General features: G+C 38.3%; 1 protein-coding gene across 1 annotated transcript in view; it reads left to right on the top strand.

Moving 5' to 3' along the window:
* Positions 1–202: 202 nt before the first annotated feature.
* The window catches only part of LOC111874523, a gene marked incomplete at its 3' end in the record, with an annotated part of 59132 nt that continues 45379 nt past the window's right edge, over positions 203–13955 (top strand). The window contains 2 exon segments of the mRNA XM_023870093.2: positions 203–2320; positions 8695–8811. Coding sequence (XP_023725861.2) covers positions 1977–2320; positions 8695–8811 — 461 coding nt within the window.

Genomic DNA, 13955 nt, shown 5'->3' with positions numbered 1-13955 from the left:
AATTTTGTATAAACTCTCATTCCCAATTGTTGGATTGAAAATGTCCTCCCTATATACTTTGGCACAGCACAAAATTTTCATATGGTATTTACAGAATTTACTGAATACATGTTCTAGTTCTTTGCAGAACCTGTTGTTCATATTGTAACGTGTCGGCAAACCCGAGGAGTAACTTCTATGGAAACGCTACAATAGACCGTTACAATATCGTCAATTTTATCTTCTGTTGGGGCATGAACATCCAGGACAACATCACACCAGCGACATCTTAGTATTATGTACAACATCCTATCTCTAACAAACTCTACTGTCAGTAACAAATCAGAATTTGACTCAGGAGGAAATTAAGTAGACAAAGAATTCAGTTAATGCTTGCTACCGTTATATCTAGAAACTTTCTTCTTGTCTGTCTTAAAAACGTAAAAATTAGAATATACAAAACTATAATTTTGCCTGCGGTTCTGAATGGGCATGAAATTTGCTCTCTGACATTAAGAGAGGAACACACACCAAGAATGTTTGGACCAAAGATGGAGTGGAGAAAACTGCATGAGGAGCTTCATAACTTGTACTCTTTGCCAAGGGTAATTACAATGCTCAAATATGTGAGATGGGCTAGACATGTAACATGCACATGCTGAAGAGGAATACATGTAGGATTTTTACGGGTATACTAGAAAGGAGACCAGTAGAACGACCTAGATGGTGGGATAGAATTGGGTGGTATGAACTGCACTGAGCTGGCTCAAGATAGGGATCAGTGAAACACTATTGTGAATATAGCAATGAACCGTCGAGTTTCATGGGATGTTCGGAAATTCTTGAGTAGCTGGGCAACTGGCGGCTTCTCATGGGCTTACGCCATTTAATTCCTAAATCCATATACGCAAATAATAAAGCACCAGTGCCAGTACACAACTTCTCTTGGCGATCAAGCAAGACTTCGCACTCCATTTCCTGCACTTTTACTGTCGAAACAAATACTTCAGCCTGTGTCAATATACACTGCTTGTTTATGCGCAATGTACGTTCATGCTCATGAACATATTATGGCGGCTTAGGGTTTTAAGAACATAACACTTTTGTCGGCAAGGCCGCTAAATGTTCCCAGCAATATGCACCATATATTTAATATATATATATATGTTCCTATATTTAATTGAAGAGCTATTAACTATGAAACCTGACTTTAAAACACTCCCATTTGTTTTTGTGTGCACAACTACCGTCATAAACCTCCATGAAGTGCATTATGGGAGTAAAATTCTATTAATTTCTAACATGGCAGTGTTGTAAGTGGATTTACGGCCTGTGAAATTGAAATATTATTGAGTCTTTTTTTGCATTTAATGCAGCTGCATAACTCCATAATGCATGAGTTTCAGTACGGTAGTTATTAATCTAATCGCGTTCGCCACTACTTTAAGGATATTCATGTTTAACCAACTCAAACCAGACAGTTCGCTGTTGCGTGAACGTATGGCACACTCTGGTTAAGATAACGACGATCATGGGAGAGTATCGAAAGTCGAAAGTGCTGTTTTTACTTTGTGGCTCAGAGGAGTGGGAACTCTGTTATATGTGCACCGATGGACTGAAGCGTACGTAAGATATAATATGCTGTATGTTGAATATACGTGTAGTCTAAGTTTTAGGACTATATGTAACATACCAGTCGGGATGGTGTTATGTCATGAACACACCTCATTTGAAGTACTTATCAGTCATTTTAACAGTAAACACTTCTGTTTCGTTCCTGGGTGTCGGCCACAAATTCCCAAGACACAGCCGTTTACTCGTGTAGAATGTAATTACTGAATTTGCACTGTCGTGGTAGTGTGGAAGAGTGATTGGTAGGCATTTCCATTAATAATCATCGTCTTTCAGCTCATTATTATTGTTTAAAAGGCAGTAGATGTAATAAACTTGAGCTGAAAGCATCAAAACTGCCGTCTCAAGTGTGCCATTGTTTAGTTATGTACATCAAGAAAGAGCCAGGAAATATGGAAGCAACATTTCAGCCTCCACCTGTGGTCTCCAGTGTTGGACTGGATGGACAACAAAGTCCTCGCTCAGTGTGTTTTGTGTGTGGAAATGTGGGACATCCCGATCAGTACTGGTTACGAGTAAAGCCAAGCTCAAGTACCTCTGGAGGACCCAGTGAAGCGTACTTCCCATTTCTGGAATCCCATGAACCACCAGCTTGTTACAGACTGGATACTGATTCTGCACCAACAGCTGTACGAGCATGTTACCTGTGTTACTCCCTCCTCATGCAGCAGTGGGACTGCTATGAACGTGATGCTACACCTCATCCTAGGTATGAACACAGTTGCAGCTACTTCAAAATTCTGTAAAACAGATTTATTAAGTGTTGTATATAATTATGTAGCAAAATCTTCTTAAAATTAAACATGGCCAAACTGTAGGATTCCTTGAAGTGGAATACACATTTGTGTTCTCCAAATGTCAAGTAGGAAGTATGTGTTTGATAATGAAAATTGGATAACAGGGAAGATTAGCATGGCCTTCAGATATTATGTTTTAGAAGGGTTTTGCTCTGTTTATGATTAGTTTCTGTCCTCTGTCACTGCAATTCCACAGACATGCTGTCAGATTATCATCATTGTCATCATCTCCTGTATCTTGGGCCTAGCGCCTTGTTATGGTCTCTTACCATTGTGTATAGTGTCTCCCCAAAGAGCTTCATCCATTTGGCTCATACGTGAGAATTCTGAATTGGATTCTTGAGTGGGCCATTTGAAGAACACGTTTTTTCCATTTCACTGTATTTTTTTATTATTTCAGTATTTGTATATTTAATTCCAGTGTGTGTGAATTTATCTTCTAATTATTATCAGCATGATCACCATCACAGTGGTAAAATAATACTGGGCAAAGAAAATACCTGTATCAGATGTGTATGTAATTGAGAAAATAAGAAAACTGTAGTTTCTTGCAAGTTATAGCATGTATTATTACAGTATGATAACCAGTTATGCCTTTTGCTTACATAGTATTGTGATATTGTTACACCACACATCCACAAATGTTTGTATATGCTTCCTGTACAGTAACAACCACCTCTCTTGTGTAGTTGTCAGAGTTTCTCCCTACAGATCCAGAGGTCCCAGGTTCAATTCCTGGCACTACCAGATTTTCTGAGAAGTAGTGGGTCTGGAATGGGGTCCACTCAGCCTTGTGAGGATCATTGAGGAGCTACTTCAAGGAAATAGAGGCTCTGTTCTAGAAAACCGAGATTAACAGCTCTGGAGATCTGTAACGCTGACCACGTGACACCCTTATCTGCTAAAGTTCGGACTAACTTCATTGACAAGCGGTGGTCGTTCTGTTGGTATGGTTTGCTTGGGGGCTACAGGCCATGGAATTTACTTTGCAGTAACCACACTGTTATTGATAGATGTCTGTAGTTGCACCAGTGAAGTTGATTTTTTTTTTATTTGGACACGTTTCTCTAACAGATTTAGATTTGATGACAGGTTTTATTATGTTAAGCAAGTTTAATTTATTTTGCACTATGTTTTTATTGCGGTCATACCAGAAATTAAGTATGATGGCAGGTAATTGATGGTTCATCACACCCTGCAAGATGGTTATAATTTTATAATGCCATAAAATTTGCTTCAGCTGCAATGACCAAAGTCTTGATGCTACATGCTCAGCAGTGTTTTTTATGACTTGTTAACACCATACACAGACCCACTGTTCCTTGCCTCTTGAAAGAATTAAACCATTAAAAACCAAATCTTTAGCTTTTCTTTGGAGAACATGATACTGGGGTCTTCGGTATTCCATTTTTAAAAACAGTAAAATGTGTGGAAATTGGAATGGAAGAGCCACCTAAAGCATTAGTCATGCAAAATATTATTATGCTGTGAAAAGCATGAAAGATAGATTTTAAGTAATTTTGATTGGTTTGACTGTCATGTGTGGAAATCCTTTCTAATGGATATTGTGCGTTGGTATATATAGTTATACAAAATTTGGTTAACTGTGTTGTACCATGAGTAGTTCTGGCTTGTGGGATGTAACACCATGTAGTCCAGTGAAAGTCTGTTGATGTTTCAGAGGAGCAGATTGCTTCCATCTTCAGAGTTGAAGAATAAGCCAAGCAAGCAGCCAGCAAGAAAAGAGATATTTAATTTTTTTTAAGTTTCTTATCTGAGTTTCATAGCTTTCACTATTTTTTAAAGCAGAATGGTGTCCAGGGGGTGGGGTGGGGTATAAAGCGAAAGCTCTAAATAAACTAGGACTGTCCAACTTCAAACCATCAAGAGACCACATTATATACCTTAGGTACCAACCTGCAAGCCACATTACAGAAAAGATATTTTTCTTTCAGTTTACTGGTACAAATCTCAGCCCAGCAGTGATCTGTGAGACACAACCATTTGAACAAGAATTGGACCCATAAAAGTAAAAACATGTATTGAAACTAAATGTTGGTAGGCTGATAGTGCATAAAAATTGGCTGCTAAAGTTTTACTAGCTTGTTTTAGTATTGCATACTATCATATAGTCATATTAATGCCATACTTTTTTTTTCCTGGCACTACAGCCCCAGTGGGCCTAGGCCTACCTCCATGAACTTCTCCGTTCACTTCGGTTTTTCTAGATCTTACACATATGGTAGGACTCCTTGGGCGAGTGATCAGCTCGTCGCAAGGCCTCTACCTGTAGACAAACACAGAAAAACGCACACAAACATCCATGCCCTGAGTGGGATTCAAACCCACGATCTTGGCTTCCGAGCAAGCGAAGACAGTGCATGCCCTAGACCACTCGGCTACCGTGACCGGCAGTTCCACACTTTACTAAGTTATTTGTTAGGTGTCATGTGTACTCATTTGAAGATTTTGATGGAGTATTTAGTAAATATTTTTCAAAAAGTTATTATTTGTGTGTGGAAGGGGGGGACAAAATTTTCTGCCCCTTTCTGTATTTAAGCATCTTGTTGCAAGCCATATTGAAACATCTGTGTATAACACAGTCTATCAGTAATGCAACAAATTGTTCCCTTTTTCTTCCACTTACACTTTTAACACAACATTTTTTGGCCCTAGATGGCCATCTTCAGGTGTCTTAATATATTAAAACTGCTACACTGCATTAATATGTGCTAAAATCACACACTGTAGTCTGCTTAATGTAATAAAATGAAATAAAATCCATTAAAATTTTCATTACTTGTGAAATTTTATTTTACCTCAGAAGGGGTAGCTCCACTTGTTTTGAACTATATGTTTATCTCTAGGTGTTTTATTGCACCTGGAGATAAATATATAGTTCAAATCAAGTGGAGGACAGCCCTTGTGAGGTGAAATAGAATTTCACAGAGGTAATGAAAATTTTAATGGATTTTATTTTATTTTATTACATTAAGCAGACTACAGTGTGTGATTTTAATACATATTAATGCAGTGTAGCAGTTTTAATATATTAAGACACCTGAAGATGGCCATCTAGGGCTGAAACATGTTGTGTTAAAAGTGTAAGTGGAAGAAGAAGGGAATAATTTGTTGCATTATTGATGGACTGTGTTATACATAGATGTTTTGCTGCTTCATTTTTGAGGTGGAAGGCTTTAAGATATATTTTGGGGAATGTTCTCACTCTCTGCATTCATGTTGTTAGCTTCTCAGACCTTGAATGGACCAACCCCACACTCCCTTGGCCTGTCCTTCATACCCTAAGGCCAGACTGCAAAATTATTAAAGAAGGCTATTAAGGAGCGTATTGCTGGAGGTTTGAGGACAGACAGTGATTTCTCGAATCGATCTGCCATTTTTTCATTTATAATATTTGCAGTTATAGAGCAGAATGAAATTGAATTGCTGGAGTAGTAGGCAGATATTGAAAATCCATCATCCATCTTCTTCACATGGCAATTTTGAATCCTGATTTGGAAAAGTTGACTGGAATTCAGTTTAGATTCAACATTAGTTCATGTTCCAAGTTACTGTTTTCTCATTACAGAAGGGAAACTGCAATCAGATATGTCTCTCTGAATTTCTGATCCCTTAAAATAATGTATGTGATAATTCTTGCACTATTTTCAGGATACCAGACACTTACTGCTGTGTTTTGTGTTATTCTTTTAGTGCTCTTAGACTTGTAGAGAGATTCGCTTGGGGGAGGGGGGTGGAGTCCAACTGGGTCCACTTGGCACGGTGGCCACTGATTGGCCTCTTGTAACCCGCCCCGGGTGATTATGATGATGGAGAATTTGGTGGAATGAAGATTGGCAGGGGAAACCGAAGTACTCAGAAAAAACCCGCCCCAGTGCCACTTTGTCCACCACAAATCCCACTTGTCCAGACCCGCCGTCGTGGGAAGCCAGCGACTAACCGTTTGAGCTATGGCACCGCCTGCAGAGAGCTTACTGCAGTTATTGGGACAGCTTTGAATTATTGTGTCCGTGTACTTGAGCCCCTTTTGTCTGCTTCCACAACATGTCAGTCATTACTATCTGTTTTGCAGAATTGGTGTTTGTGCTTACAAACTTCTTCACTGTGCACATACTAGACAATTAAAAGTGCAACATGAATTGAACATTGTAGGGTTTGAGGTTCTCATAGTGGTATCGTGAAGAGTTCCATCTTCTGGGATATAATGTCATATGGTCCGTCGAAAGTTGACTGACGCTTCCTCTTGCTGCCTGCTTGATGCTGCTTTCTTGTGTGGCTTATTCATGCCTGATCATGTAACAGTTCTGTTAGGTCCATGAGTATTGACTCTCATGAAATTTGTTAGAGAGAGGCAAATTAACACACCTTGCCTCTAGAAAATAATAAACTGTGTGTGTCAAGTTTAATCAGATTCTGTTAAAAATTACTAAAAAGAATGTATATAAAGTTTATTTAGGCCCTTAGTAAAATAACCCCCCCCCCAAGAAAAATTAAATTGCCTGAAAATTAAGATTGTAAAACAAACTTAATGCGGATATTAATATATTGTTACGTGTTGGGTGCATAACGCGACAAACAATTTCACACCGTATTTGATATAGCAACTTTATTCCACTTGCTCTTACAATCACACAATTTACAATCTGATAATTACTGCCATTGGCAGTATCACAAATACTCCGACAAAAGATAGACAGCTATTGGCTGGTTAACTGACTCACTGCTGGCTAATTCGTAACTCGTAACTGCTGCCTTGAGAACTGTCTTTGGCAGCTGTGTAGTTCCCTTATAAACCCTCAGCCGGACAATTGGAAAACAGTTACATAATAGGCACCACTGTTGTCTGGCGCCATGTTTACAGGTGTTACTGGCAACGCTGTTGGGAGTTGTTTACAGCTGCATAGCAACTGCGGCATCCCTTGGCCATGTCACCGCTGGCGGGGTAGGGGAAGGAGTGTTGACTTGCCTATTACCATAGTAACGACAGCGCTCCGATGGTGTTACGTCACCACTGGTGGTGGGGAGGGGTGTCCTGCATAGCACAACATGTCACAATATGTATACCAAGTTTCATATAAGTAGGTCCCAAATTTTGGGCACGTACTTGCAGACAGATGGTCATAATGACACATGAATGCTTGTTTTAACCATTCAAAAGACTTGATTTCTTCCAAATATATAAAAATTCAGTTCATATCTCACAGGGAACGCACTATATCTGCTACAGAGACCAAGCAGTTAATGCTGTGTAGAGAAAGAAAATTGCAGTTGAATGTGAGAACTATGGAGAACACATATATACTTTGTGGGCACACTGCAGAATTTTAGTATGTTAAAGCAGATGGTACATATATCCACCACTGGATCTTAAAGAGTTAATAGTTCTAGTCGCAGTAACAGATCTTTGATATTCTGGCAGGAATTAAAAATGAATTCTTTAATGCCAGTTTGATTGTCTTTAGAAGATGAAAGTTTTGAAGTTAATATACAGTAGAACTGGGTTATAACGTCATCAAAGGGACCTAAAAATAGTGTCGTCATAAACGAATGTCGTTGTAACCGAAATGGGCACTTCCACAGTAGCCTTATGTTAGTCACGTAAAAATCTACCAAAAACCGAGTTAAAATGTTGCATTTTTTAGTGAAATACATAGTTAAGTACAGACTAACGTAACATTAACGTGGAATTGCCCAAATGTGTAATATCAAAGACATATTACAGCGCTTTTCACTGACAATACACACCGCACTAATACTGTATATTAAAGGTAGGCCTACTCACCAAATTACAGTAGATTACATCAATTGTTGTGCCTTAATGTACCTAGATACGAGTACAGTAATCAGTTATCTTCATCTGTTTCCTGTTACTTGCCCAATACACACTTTCAAAATTACTTTCAATGTCCATATCAGAGAAATTCGGGAATGAAAATGACGTTACATATGAGGTTGATGCATTTGTGCATGTCGTACTAAGCAAGGTATAAAAACAGTTGCTTTATGAGGAATTAGTTCGTACCATTGAATATTTGACGCAATAGACAAGGTGTCACAGAAACTGATGTTGCTATAACCAAGTTTTACTGTATATTGCAACTTTATTTTAAGTCCTTGGTATGGTTTGTTGCATTTGAAAGGACAGTGAAGGATGCTGGTACTATTCTTCATTATAAAAATATAGAGCATTGTGAGTGACTTTTATTCATATCTTGTTTATTTCAGTAACCTATACACACATATAATAAAATTAAATGTTTTTTAGACGTCTTTACTGGCTGAAGAGGTGTGACAATGGTCCCTTCACGGGTGCAGAAATGGTTCTACAGGGTGAATATGCTGCTCAAGTTCTAGGTTTGAATGCTGCTGACAGCACCCATAGGTAAGAATTATTTACGAAATTGTAACATGAGGTGTATGAGGAATGATACAAAAGTAACAGTACTATAAAAAACTGATAAAACAAAGGAACTTGCTTTTGCAGGGTTTCTTCAGAAGCTCCCCTTGCTAACTGCTGTAATTATTACATTATACTGTTCAGCTTTTGAATGTAATGCAAGTTCTTTTACAGATAAGTTAAGCAGACTCCAAAATGTGTTCGCAAAATATGAAAATTCGCCAAAAGGAATGCCATAAATTACATTGTTATGTGTACATAACTGTATTTGCATTGAACTGATGCACGTCATTGGCATTGACAACAGTGTGCAAGTGTTCTCCTCACCTTGTCTGTCACGTGACACCATTTTGGATAAATGAATTTTAATAACATTTTATTATATGAGTTGTTATTTATACTTAATTGATAAAGTGTAATTTTCTCCCTTTGATGTTCCCACTTTTATGTGGATCATCAGACAACCAAACCTTTCCATCTATTGCTGTCTTCCCGAAGCTCCATCTCCTCAGTTTCTTTTCATATTCTCTTTTCCTCTTACATGGCATCTTTCATAACTGTTGTTCACATCTTTATTTCAGTTCCCCTCTTAGGCATTTTCCTTCTGTTCTCATGTTCACAGTCTTCTTTGTTTTGTAATCATTGGACAGCATATGTACTACAAATTTATGTGCTAGCCTAAATATTCTCCTCTATATATTGTAAGAATTATTGAGTAGATAACATTGAACACTGTAGCTTTCAGTGAGACATATTTTTTTATTTACATTTGCTTCTTATGAAGCAATCAGTATAGGTTGTGGACCTGGACAGTAAGGGTTTCATTCCTGATACAGTAGCAATTTTTCTACAACTCTTTAATGAACCGTCACAACACAGCAAATAGTAAAACATAAAAGTCAGCATACAGCTGTGGCTTTGCTACATGTTTCAGCCACTATCAGCCATTACTGGGCAAATACATATCAACAAAAATCTACCATTTAACTGCAATCATAAAACAGATATAACATTATTAATCCTACAATTTTAAAATTGCTTATGTAAAAATACAAAAGTTCAGATTATATAAAAATTAAAAATTGGAAGTATTATAACAAGATAAAATATTAATGATCTTTTCAAAAACATTGAATCAGAATTTTTCTCTTTGTTCTCATGTCCAAACCAGCTCTGAGGCCCACCTGGCCTCCTGTTCATTGGGTACTGGGGACGTCTCGTCCAGGGGTATGGCAGTTGGAATGTATGGCTGACTGCTTACCTCAATCTAGGGCTAAAGTTACGAATGTGGGAGTATATCTCAACTGTCTTGTACATTTCTGAGCTGTGGCACTTAATTAAGCACAAAAGCAACTTTACCTTTACATTTTTCTTTGTATTATTGTCTAATACTATACTTGTGATATACCTATAGGTTAATAACATTTAGTACATTCTGTAAACCATGTCTGTGTTCATTTTAAACCACCGTAAAGCAAAAAAAAATGATGTAACAAGAAGCTGTGCTGCAGCTATTGTGAAACTTTATGCCCTGTAAAAATGTCAGACTTCATAGTGTTATGCAGTAGAAAACTGATAGAATGTTTGTCATATTGTAATGTTTCTTGATGTTTGGAGCAGCTGTCCCACTGTCTGTAACCACACACACCCTTGAGGTTACTTCTTTGTGCACTTGTTACTTCACCAGAACACCACTGCTTGTTTACTGCACTTTCCTCTCTTCACTAATCTATCTTGTCACTGAACTGAACTGAACTGAACTGTAAACTGACTTACTACTGACTGACTTGTTAACCAAGTCACTGATAGGCTGCATTGACCGACTGAACCCCGGCAGATTTGCAGCTCACTCATCTACTTCCGCGCTGTGTTTGCTAGCTTCTAATCTGCTGCTCCAAACTAAACTAACTGAACACACGTCTGTGCTATGCTGCAGCTGAATTCACTTTGACGTGCATGAGCTTTTACAGCTACTATTTATAGGCGTGTCACCCTTTGGAAAATTCCTGATGACCACTTGAGTAGCTGCAGTCTTCAATTCCAGCTCAGCTGTTTGCAGGCAGTGTAGAGGGCACAAGGGGGGGGGGCTCAGTATGTCAACTGAACGAGAGGTACACCCAGGCTAGGTGATGCACCTGCCCCTTCTGGGCTTAGACCTTTCGACAGTGTACTGGAAAGATTAATGACCAGAGATGTGAAGGATCAGTGTGAACTGATACCAGTAGAGAAATTTAGTGATAAATTATAAATCTGATGGGCTGCAGTGTGTATTCAAACGCATGTATTTTGTACTTAATTTATATTGCATTTTTAACGTGACATGGTAAATCATGAAACATCAGGGCTCCAGAAATACACTCACCCACTTACGATGAACATTTTTTCAGAGAAGGGGTGGCATGTGTGCCTTAGTTAAAATGCATAACAATTTTTTGTAAGTAGAGAATGTATTACCATGCGCAAAGCACAGAAATCAATTTAAAGAATATAACATGATCATAACATTTATGATCTTGTTTATTTTTAATGTGTCTTATAAAAATAGGCAAAAATATGTATATATGATACACTGCAATTAACTGTAAACTGGCCTGAGACTGCCATCAGTCCCTAATGAAAGCGCAGAACGTTACATGGGTCGACTGACAAGAGTGCTAGGCCATAGGGAAATTGTGGAAAATGAAGTTGCTGACTAATCGACAAGAGCTGGATCTTAATGTCCATTTATAGGACTTGAACTGGTATGCTTCATCCTGGAAGGAGTAGTTAAGACAGCCATCAGAGACTGGATGAACACAGACAGTATGAAGTTCACAGGGAAGAAGTGCACATGAACTACAGTTGTTTTTATACCACTAACATAAGAGTTAGTTCTAGTACATTCAATAGTCTGCGGTATCATTTATTTTGATGATGTTGTGTGTTACTAAATGGTTATAAAACTAATGATGCAAGCATTTGAAACTTTCCTTGTAACTGTATGAAGATGCCTTGATATGACGTTACACTTAAAATGTGTCTGTGCTTTTGACAGGGTGCATCACTAAAGGGCAACATGATTTATTGTATAATTATATGAACAGTATGCAGTCACTTGAGCTTCACACACTTGCTACAGAGTGTGAACACCAAACATGTGTTTAAAGTAGTAGTATCTGAAACTGAAGAAACATGGACAGAGTTTTATGACTTGTTATTGCAGGTCTTGGTTACTTCACATTTCTTCACTCATTTTTTCATGTTTCATAGAATTTCCGACTTCTGTTGTTATGAAAAGTGCTTTCATTTCTGACACCGTGTCATACCATGTTTAAATACAAATTTATAAATAAACCTAAGGATTTCAGTGCTAACTGAAAACTGTGTTTGAGAACTGAAGGTGTCCTGGTCACATAACAGTTGAAATCTTTGCTGAAATCAGTATATTACTTCCAGTTTTAATAAGCGCAGTTTAAGTCAGTTTATTGTGTTATTTACGTCATCATTAAACTTATTTCTTTTAAGTTTGTTCTCTTATTTTGTTTCTTTATGCAAAGCTGGCATCATCTGAGCTTGCATGTCATTGTAATTGTAATCTTCCTGCTAGGTGTCCAGATATGTTAACATTGTTGATTCTCTTCTTTGTTTCATGCCTGGCACCAGCTGAGTTCATACTTCATTATAATTGTAGTTCTAACTGCTGGGTGCCGAGGTATGTGAAATGTGCATTGTTCGTCTGCTTTTTCTCTTTACATTGCACATATTGTCCATAGTATTTTATGAAGGATGGTGATAAATGACATGGAAGTTACACATTTTGAGGTTTTCACTGCAGTGATTGTTCAGACTTTGGTCTCGTGGGCTGACACTACATGTTCTTGCAGAAGTTACTGACTTTTCAGAGGAACATGCGCCTTTCAGCTTCAGGATCGAAGTATGTAGGGTAGGGAATTCAGTTGGTTATGTAGCCAAGTTGCAAGGAAGTTGGTCAGTCACACTGACAGGAAGGGCAAAGGAAAAGTAGTGCAGTCTGGAACATTGGGTGCAGTGGATATGAAAATGTCGCTTTTTTGGGCCACAGTAAAATTTTCTGTTGAGAAGGAAAATTGACATTACTGTAAATACTGCTCTTCCTATTCTGATGGAAAAACAATACTGTAGGCCCCAAATGGGCTGTCTCTTTTCAATTCCATTTACTTCCTGTGGCAAAAGTAATATTGTATCCCTGATGTGGACTGTTCTCCTACCTACTATTCCTGTTGTCTCTAACCAAACTTGCTCCCTTACCATCTGCCACAGATCTGAGTGACTATCTTCATTACAACCTGACTATATAGGTAATTGAACCAATTCCTCATCCAGTAGGAGCCGGAATAGCATAGTTGGTATAGTGACTGGCTATGGGCTGGACGACTGAGGGGTTGGAGTTTGAATCCCAGTAGGGCCAAGAATTTTCACTTGTCCAATCGTCCAGACCAGCTCTGGGGTTCACCCAACCTATACAATGGTTACTGGGGTCTATTTCCCGGGGGTAAAGCGGCCATGGCGTGAAGCTGACCACTCACCTCCAACTAGTGCTGAGGTCAAGAAAATGTGGATCTGTACATCCACTCCCCCCATATGTCTTAATGGCATAGTGCTTAACTAGTTCAGCACAGGGACAACTTTACTTTTTACCTTACCTAATTCAGTACACTGCAACCCGGAAGGTGGAGTCGGCATGTTCCTCTGAAATGTCAGTGCTGTAAGTCCCCAACATACATGGTTTCAAGTTACACAAATCTGTAGCTACATGGATACAAAAGTATTTTTTTATTATTATTTAAATATTTCAAGTACTTGGACTTCTACAGTCATTAGTACCAGATTAGCAAGGTTTATATTGTAACGTGTTTCGTTACAGAAGACGCCGTAGAGATGGTTAATTGGTTTATTTAACAATCTACAAGTAACGGCTACAATTACTTATCACACAGTTGCGGGGTTTCACACTTTATAACCCTAATCGCATTAATCTGTTAACACTGTTGCGGGGTTTCACGACTTATAACCCTATGCGCAAATCAGTTCACTCTGTCTTCAGTAATCTACACGTTTACAGTAGGGGAGCTATGTATCACTGTATCACACACTCCCAATTACACAATCAC

Source organism: Cryptotermes secundus, unplaced genomic scaffold, assembly GCF_002891405.2.
Source record: "Cryptotermes secundus unplaced genomic scaffold, Csec_1.0 scaffold735, whole genome shotgun sequence".
NCBI classification, from domain to species: domain Eukaryota; kingdom Metazoa; phylum Arthropoda; class Insecta; order Blattodea; family Kalotermitidae; genus Cryptotermes; species Cryptotermes secundus.
Note: the sequence above shows the minus strand (reverse complement) of the source record. Positions and strands in the feature narration are given on the sequence as shown.